The sequence below is a fragment of the Prionailurus bengalensis genome, chromosome C1, assembly GCF_016509475.1.
Source record: "Prionailurus bengalensis isolate Pbe53 chromosome C1, Fcat_Pben_1.1_paternal_pri, whole genome shotgun sequence".
NCBI lineage: Eukaryota > Metazoa > Chordata > Mammalia > Carnivora > Felidae > Prionailurus > Prionailurus bengalensis.
The window spans coordinates 8,711,386-8,720,109 of NC_057345.1; the positions used below are offsets into that span (position 1 = coordinate 8,711,386).

The 8,724-nt window shown below is 55.8% G+C and overlaps 1 protein-coding gene across 2 annotated transcripts; it reads right to left on the minus strand.

Annotated features, from left to right (window-relative positions):
• Window positions 1–289: 289 nt before the first annotated feature.
• KIAA2013 (KIAA2013 ortholog) lies at window positions 290–7,297 on the minus strand. 2 transcript variants are annotated; one of them, XM_043573768.1, is made up of 4 exons: window positions 6,209–7,297; window positions 3,082–3,380; window positions 2,527–3,006; window positions 290–989 (listed from the first exon to the last, which is right to left on the minus strand). In XM_043573768.1, exons 1-4 carry the CDS (start codon window positions 7,239–7,241, stop codon window positions 972–974), a joined length of 1,830 nt encoding a protein of 609 aa, XP_043429703.1. In that variant the 5' UTR covers window positions 7,242–7,297; the 3' UTR covers window positions 290–971. The 2 variants fall into 2 exon arrangements, with proteins under 2 accessions (XP_043429703.1, XP_043429702.1); XM_043573767.1 differs by having other exon boundaries at window positions 2,527–3,380; window positions 6,209–7,287.
• Between the last annotated feature and the right edge of the window lie 1,427 nt (window positions 7,298–8,724).

Below are 8,724 nucleotides of genomic sequence, written 5' to 3' on the forward strand. Positions count from 1 at the left end.
CAAATCTAGGCTGTTTAGGGCAGGTGGGGGAGAGGCACTGTAGCAGGGAAGGGGCCAGGCTGACGCTCCTCAATCCGCCCGCTCTGCCAGGTGAGCTGGCAAACCAACACCCCCCCCACCCCAAATGGATCGGCGTCTTCTCAAGAGGAGTATTAGGTGTGGGGGGGGGGAATGAGCCATCCCCAAAGGGCTGGGCAGCCCATCTGCTTCAGACACTACCTGAAAGTCAGCTGATGGAAGAAGATACGCTGTCTCCAGAGGTTTCAAACCACACACAAACCGATCATGGGAAGTTTGAAAGAGATTTATTTAGAAACAGAACAAAAAAAAAAGCTTTGGTATTTCAAAACCCAACAATCATCAACCCCTAGAAAGTTAAATACCTCCCCCTAAAGCCCAGAAGTACAAAAGCACAGATCTCCACAGGCTCATGGTAAGAAAGAGACGACGTGCAAACCGGGGAGGACCCGAGACCCACGCTCTCCACGCAGGCGCAGGTGCAGGCGGCAGGGCCTCCGGATGCCCCCCCGGGGGCGGCGTAGGGCGGAAATCCCCGCCCGAGATTCACTGTCTGAAGGGGGTGCAAAAACCATCCGGCAAAATCTCAACAACAATAAATTAAAAATTCAGTCAAGAAAGAACACATTAAATTAGGAATAGAACACAACTTTTCCAGACAGGTCTTTTCAAAAGAGGCTCTGTTTCCTGGGACAGAAGAAGGGGGGAAAGCAGAAGGAGTGAGTTCAATTTCAAGTATTTTCCATACAGGTTCATTTTATTGAGTCGAAAGCTTACAAAAAGTCCACCGGCCCTCCCCTCCCGCTCCCCGATGCAGACTCCTGAACATCCACACGCACTCTGCGTCACTGGCGTCCCCAACAAAGGCACAAAAGGGTGGGTGCGTTCGAAGGATCCCCTGTTCGTGCAGCAGGACTTTCGGTGCTGGGTGTCTTGTGCAGATGGGCCTTCACTCAGACACTGGGATCTTCCTGTTCAATTAACAAAACAAGTTGTTATTGTTCACCACCAACCCCGTGGAAGCTACAGAAATCTCACGCGGGGCAGGTGACGGGGACGCCCCTGGTGGCATCCCGCCCGGGCGATGATCCGGCTCTGCAGACACTGTGGCCCAGGGATGTGCTAGAGCCACCGTGGGGTTAGTGGCCCGGACACCTCCTCGGGCTGACGCAGCGTTCGCTGGGCTCTGCTCTGGCAGGACCCCAGCTCGAGCGCGAGTCAACTGAGGGCCACGGGGTAGCACCCCAAAATTAGGGGTCTGGCCTGTCCCCTGGATCGGGTGGGGAACCGGGGGCAGACGGGTATATGGCAGATTAAGAGCAGAGAAGCCGACCAGGCAGCAGGGAGGAGCAGCCTGCCGGCTTAACAGAGGCCATCAGACCCACGCAATGCAAACGGAGCACCTGTTTTGTTACAGCTCAACCACGTTTCTCTTTCATCTGACCTTCCATTTGTTCTCCAAGCTCCAGGCTCAGACCTGCTGCCCACCCTGCTCCCACTCCGTCAGGGCTGAGAGCTGCTTCTTCGCAAGTCCTGGCCTCGGGCCAGAAACTAGAAACCAGAAGGCACAAAGCCCTCTGTGGAGGTGAGGAGGCATTTCTCCGGAGCTGGCCCAGGCTCCTCAACTGCTCGGGAGCACAGACCCAGAGCTCTTGACTCTATCTCTGCACATGCTAGTGCGACAAGAGGAGAGGAGAGGAGAGAAAGGGAAGCGAGCCCCGCTCCCTCTGGAGAACTTTCTCCTGTGACTGCCAGCGATGGGCTTCCTTCTGTTCCCTCTCCCGGGGAATCCTGGCAGCAACGGAGCATGGAGCACTGGGTGGTGGGGCAGAAGGGGCGGCCTCCCCTGGGACTGAGCCTGATCCCCAAGACACATTCCTGAGGAGAGTCTCACAGCAACCATGCTCAAAGTCATGGCTTCCTGGGGGCCAAGGTGTTTGAGGAAATGAGAGGAATGACCTTGCCTTGTGCTGACGAGATGGCCACCTTAGCTGGCCCACAGCGAGAGGCATGAGCAGGCCCTCAGGAGGGAGCGCAGGGGGCTCACCTGAGGCTTAGATAGCAGTTTCCGGTCTATCTAGGGGCTTGTTGCAATTATTATTTTGAGTTTAGTTATTTATCTTGAGGGAGGGGGGTGCATGCAAGCTGGGGAAGGGCAGAGAGAAGGAGACAGAGAGAATCCCAAGCAGGCTCCACGCTGTCATTGCAGAGCCCGACGCGGGGCTCGATCTCGTGAACCGTGAGATCATGGCCGGAGCCAGAATCAAGAGTCGGACACTTAACTGACTGAGCCACCCGGGTGCCCCACTGCTGTCCCTCCCTATGGTCTCCTCTCAGAAGTCGCTTTCTGATAGCCTCTGCAGACACGCTCACTCCTGTCTGTGTTGCGGGCTGAGGGTACTGGCTTAGGAGGACACCCCATTGCCGCCCAGGCCTCTCCCGTCCCAGTCTGAGGCTAGAACACGAGGCCAGGGCCTCAGGCTCTGAAGACCCAGGGGGGCTTTATACCTTACTCCTGAAGAGGGGCTTGGCCCCAGGCCCACAGTACTCGTTGTAGATGAGCTTGAAGAGGAAGAGGTGGAAGAGGGTGACGAGGGAGGCCACGCTGAACCAGAAGAGGAAGGGCAGCCCGGGGTCCTGCTGGGCCATGTGCTCGTCGTGGGCCAAGATGGCCTTGAGGTGCAGCGTGTGGCGCAGGTCCTGCAGGTGCATGAGGTCGGTGGAGATATAGAGCAGCGGCGTGATGGGCTGCGTCACCATGACCGGGAAGGTGTGGCCCTGGGGCGCCGAGGTCAGCTCCACGGGCTCCTCCAGGCAGCCGGCCTCACAGGCGTAGATCCTGACAGGCTGGCCACGGGCCTCCACGGACACGTGCAGGTACGGCTTGCCCTCGGGGTCCGCGAGCACGGCTAGGTCGATGTGGTCGTTCTTGTAGCGGATGCCGTGCAGGGCGTAGCTGTTGTGCAGCACGTCGGGGTCGGCCTGGAACTGGAGGTGGTTCTCGGTGAACTGCAGCCCCCCGAAGCTCAGCACCATGCCCTGCAGGATGCCTGGGGCGCCCACCTTCACCAGCCCCTTGCAGCCGCGCTTCTGCAGGGTCAGCTTCCACAGGTCAGAGAGCTGCAGGATCTGCTGGACGGACGACAGCCGGCCCGGCCACAGGTTCTCGGCGTGCATGGTGGCGTGGCCGCTGAAGCAGTGATCTTCGTAGTTGAGCGTCGACTCCATCTGGTCGCGCTCCCTGTGGCTCAGGCTGGGGTTGAGCAGCGGGGCTGGTGAGCAGGAGAGCATGTAGTACAGCGTCAGGTTCACGGTCAGGCCAGACGGGGTGTGGGCGTCCGTGATCTTCTTCATCTCCACACCTGAAACGCCACAAAGGTTGCACGTTAAGCGGGGACAGCCCGGCCGGGAAGATGAGGTTCTGAAGGGAACAGTGGGAGCGACGGAAATGGCAGCTCCAGCCTCCCCTGAGCTCTGGCTCCCTCACATGACCAACTTGACCCGGTGCGCCTGAAGCCTAAAATCCTGTTCAAAGTGGGGCCTCCTGGGGCGCCTGGGTGGCTCGGTCAGTTGGACGTCCAACTTCGGCTCGGGTCCTGATCTCAGGGTTCGTGAGTTCAGGCCCCGCATCAGGCACCACTGTCAGTGCATAGCCTGCTTTGGATCCATAGTCCCAACCCCCCACTCCCATCCCTCCCCACTCGCACTCTCTCTCAAAAATAAATAAACATTAAATCCTATACATAATAACATAAATAACATAACAAACATAAATCCTGCCAGCGCCCAGAAGAACACAGACGTGGCCGGGACACGGTGCCGGTTGAAGAGTCCGGCACGCCCCCCGCCCCCCTGCCCTCTGCCTCCGGAACACCGTCGTCAGCGCTCTGGCCCATCCTGGGTTGCTCCTTGCCATCATCCTGTGCTCCAGTCCTGGAGCTTTAAATAACATCTGAACACCGGATCTCCCAAATCTGTATGAATTCTAGACTCAGAACAGCTAACTGCCCATTTGGGGTCTCCACCCAGACGCCTGACAGGCATTTGGGACCTGATGTGCTCGGAGTTCTTCCAGCCCCAAAGCAATCCTTCCACAAATTATCACCAGACACTTGCTCGAGCGCTCCCCACAAATTCGGGAGTCACCCTCCAGTTCTCACGCCCCACGCCCAGTCCGTGCAAAGTCCCGGTGGCGCCACTTCTGAAAGTAACAGAAGCCATCCACTTCTGTCTCCACGGCCACAACTCAGGTGCCAGCCACCCTCCTCTTTCACCTCGGCACCTGCAAAAGCCTCTCATCTGGTCTCCATGTCCCACTTTTGTCCCTTATAGTCTATGTTCTGGATAGAACAGCCAGGGGATCCTGAAAAATGTACATCCGACAGCTGTCTCTGCTCTCCCTTCCACCCCACGTAGAATCAAATTCACAGTCGTCACCACGGTCTACAAGGCCCTTCGGGATCTGGCTACCTCGACCCCTCCCTGGCTTGCTACCCACCAGCCATCCTGGCCTCTCCACCAAACCTGCTCTTGTCTTAGGGCCTCTGACTTGCCAGCTCCCTCTAGATCATCACATGGTCAGTTTCTTGCTATTCAGGTCTTAGCTTAAGTGCTTCCTCCTTGGAAAGGCCTCCCCAACAACTGGAGCTAAACAGAGGCCCCCACCCCACTCTGAACCCCACCCTGTCATCCTCAATCACATACTTTTAATTTTTCTCTACGGAACTTTTAAAATTTTTTTTTAATTTTATTTTGAGAGAGAGAGATTGCACAAGCGCTATTGGAGACAGAGACAGAGAGAGAGAATCCCAAGGAGGCTCCTCACTGTCAGCACAGAGCCTGACACAAGAAATCAAGGGCTGGCTGGTTTAACCGACGGAGCCACCCAGGTGCCCCGCTCTACGGAACTTCGTATTCTAAAGAGCAATCTGGCTTATTTATTCCAACTTTCACTTTTCTACTATTGTCTTCCTCCCATCCAGAATTTAAGCAAGCACCATGAAACAGGCGCTTTGTTCTGGTCACTTCTCTATCCGTCGTATGGAGAACAGTCCCTGGCAGGATTCGATCAATACTTGCTGAACGAGTGAAACACACTTTGAGCAACTAAATACAAGGATTTAGACAACGAGCACCCTGGGAACCAAAATCTCTCTTTCACCTAGAATAGGATTTCCTTTACTTCAACAGTCTTTAGGGGAAGGAAGTTTTTATTTGGTGGGTGCATTCCACCTGCTGGAGAGGTTCCATTCCCTTCCAGTCAATGGAGCACATGACCCCTGATGTCAGTGTTGTTGAGTTCAAGCCCCACGAACCGCAGAGGTCACTTTAAAAAAAAGGTGGGGGGGGGGGGCCTGGGTGGCTCAGTCGGTTAAACATCCCACTCGATTTCAGCTCATCGTGACCTCATGGTTCATGAGTTTGAGCCCCACTGTGGGACTCCATGCTGACTGTGCAGAGCCTGCTTGGGATTCTCTCTCTGCCCCTCCCCTGCTCATATGCTCTCTCGATCTCTCTCTCAAAATACACTTTAAAAGGGCGGGGTGGGGGGGGGGGAATGCCTGGGTGGTTGAGTCGGTTAAGCATCTGGCTTTGGATCAGGTCATGATCTCACAGTCCGTGAGTTCGAGCCCTGCATTGGGCTCTCTGCTATCAGTGCAGAGACCCTCTGCAGACCCTCCCCTGCTTGCATTCTCTCTGCCTCTCTCAAAAATAAACAAACATGTAAAAAAAAAAAAAAAAAAAAAGTGCATGCCCGTCACCAGCCAGACTGTGAGGGACTGAGGAAAGAAAGAATCTGGGGACCCGCCAGGCCCTTCTGCCTGATTTATCCTTTACAAGCTGACCCCCAAAACCATTCTCCAAATCAGGCCTCATTTATGAGGACAAATAACAGTAAGGCCTGTCTTTTATGCCCATTCCTTCCTCGGACTCACAGAAGCCCTCTGAGGTGCTCCTGTTATTACTGAACACAAGCCCATGGAGATCAGTAAACTGGTCCCACGTCGCTCGCACAAATACCAAGCGGTGGAGCAGAGTCAGCCCAGGTCAATGGCCAAGCTCCCTTTAACCACCCCACTGCTCCCCTTCAGGGTCAACTCTGCAGACTTTAGTGGGACATCTCCAGGGTGGGCCGCGGAGGCCCTGGTGTAAGGTGTGCACTGTGGCCCAAGAACTGGCCAGGCCTCACCTGGGCTGAAGAGCTGAGCCCAGAGGCGCTGGTGGTCTTGAAGCAGCTCAGCCGCTGGCATCTCCAAGAGCTCCAGCATTTCCTTCCGTGCCAAATCCTGGACCACCTTGAGCTCCTTGGCTGCTTTGTTTTTGAGCACCTGGGGGTTAACAGGGCCTGAAACATGCACCACCCACAACACTGTCTCGTCCAGTTGTGTCTTGGGAGCCACCTGGAGCCGGTTCACTAGCTTCTTGGCCGCCACCACCACCAGGTGCACCAGCCCCGTGGGAAAAGGCGGGGACCGGCCCGAGTAGAGGAGGAACTGATGATCTCCCACCTTCTCCAGGGTACTGGTGAAGGCTCTGGGGACCGGGCCGGCAGTGGGTCCCACAGTCTGCAGCGCGGCCACCCTCTCCGTGGGATTGTTGAGCTGGATACGCTGCAGATAGACGTGGGGTCGGCCCCGGTGCGCCAGAAAGTCCTCTTGCAGCAGCACGCAGTCGCGGCCGGATCCGGTGACGAGGCCGGAGGCCGAAGCGGGTCCGGGGGCGGCGGCCGCAGGGCCGGGGCCTGAGGTCCCGAGCTGCAGGCAACGCACTCGGCGCAGCAGCCCTTCACGCAGCAACAGCACTGACTCTCCGGCTTCGGAGAGCGCACTCAGCGGTCGCAGCTGCACGAAGGGCACGAAGTCCGGCGCCACGGCGGGCTCTCGCTCTCCAGGAGTCACCCACAGCCGGTTGGCGGCCACGTCCAGTGCCAGGAAGCCGTTGGCCACCAGGGCCGGCACTCCAGGGCCCAGTGGGACAGCCTCGCCGCGCTCCCGCAGGCCGCGCCAGGCGCGGGTGGCCGCCTCCAGGCAGGCGGAGGACTCGGCGGCGCCCGGCTCGCCGCGGGACCAGGGCAGCAGGTGCAGGCCGCCCGCGGCCCGCCGCGCCCCGGAGCCGGCGAACCACAGAAGCAGCAGCAGGAGGCCGAGCAGGCAGAGTAGGCGGCGGGCCCAGCTGCTCGACAGCAGTCCCGGCAGCCCCTTAAGCCGCTGCTGCAGCCACATCGGGCCGCCAGGCGCGGCGCGGGGGCGGCCGCCGGGCCCGCCGCCCAGCCCACCGGCCCGGCCGCCCGCGCCTCACTCCCCGGCCCGGACCGCGGCGCCCACCCCGGCCCCTGCCGCAGCCGCCGCAGCAGCAGCAGCCACCGCTGCTTCCTCCTCCCTCTCGGTTGCCACCGGCCGTCAAACAACCCCGGCCGTCAAGCGCCGCCGAGTCTTTTGCGACACAAGGGGAAGGAAAGGGCGGAGGGAAGAGACAGGGGCGGGTCGGAGAGAAGGGGGCGGAGCTTCGGCGAGGAACTGACCGGAGCCGCAGGGGCTGGACCACCCGTTCCCCCGCTGATAGAGCGAAGTCAAAGAGAAGGCTGGGGTCTGGGGCGGAGGGGGGGGGGGGGGGGGGGTGGAGGCGTGAGAGCGTCCAAGTTACTTGTAAAAAAAAACAATGAGCCAGCCAAACTGAACACGTGTTGGGCCCCATTTGCTACTGATGGTTTCAACAGCCCTACGATTTAAAAAAAAAAAAAATTTAACTTTTGTGTAAAAATGACGATTTTCCCTGCATCCCTGCAAAAAAAAACCCTTAGTACAGGAAAGAAAGAGAGAGAAGAAAGAAAGAAAGAAAGAAAGAAAGAAAGAAAGAAAGAAAGAAAGAAAAGAAAGAGAGAAGAAAGAAAGAAGCCACCGTAAACTAGACTTTATACAAAATATTTTGTTGCCAATTCTTCCAGATCAGCATATGGAGACACGAATCCCGCCCAGGACTGTCTCATTTCTCTGCCACACCACGTCATCTTCTTGATGTCACCCTGAGTTTTAACTTATTAAATAACATAAGACACTAAAGTCTCATTATTTGAAAATGACTTTAAATTGTGAATCATTCATACAGAAGAGAAATTTTGCTTTGTTTCTAAGGGAAAAAATTCAATATGAGCACAGGGGAGGACAATGGAGCAATTGTTTCCACTTTGGTTTCAGGACATTCCAAAGTCAGACAGTGCTTCTCAGTTGTTGAAAATTTTAAACGGTCATTTGAGGTGGCTTCTTGTGGGCTGTGAGCAGACATATGTTTGCAGAGTTGGGAATGCCAGCACCCAGTGAGAAGGTGCCTGTCCAGGTGATCCTGCAAGTATGCTTACCTTTTTTTTTTTTTTCCAAAGCTATTATCAAAGCATAAACACAACTGTTTTTTAATAGTTTATTTATTTATTTATTTATTTATTTATAATGTGCATTTTTTTAATTTAATTTTTTATTTTTAAAAATTTACATCCAAATTAGCATATAGTGCAACAATGATTTCAGGAGTAGATTCCCTAGTGCCCCTTCCCCATTTAGCCCATCCCCCTCCCACAACCCCTCCAGCAACCCTCAGTTTGTTCTCCATATTTATGAGGTCTCTTCTGTTTTGTCCCCCTCCCTATTTTTATATTCTTTTTGTTTCCCTTCCCTTATGTTCATCTGTTTTGTCTCTTAAAGTCCTCATATG

What these genes read in the sequence shown, in the direction of transcription:
- KIAA2013 (XM_043573767.1), bottom strand. Translation starts at nt 7,241, where the DNA reads ATGTGGCTGCAGCAGCGGCTTAAGGGGCTGCCGGGACTGCTGTCGAGC. An exon ending in GGCTCAGCTCTTCAGCCCAG is followed by an intron (nt 3,381 to 6,208) that starts GTGAGGCCTGGC and finishes GTGGCGTTTCAG; the next exon opens with GTGTGGAGATGAAGAAGATC.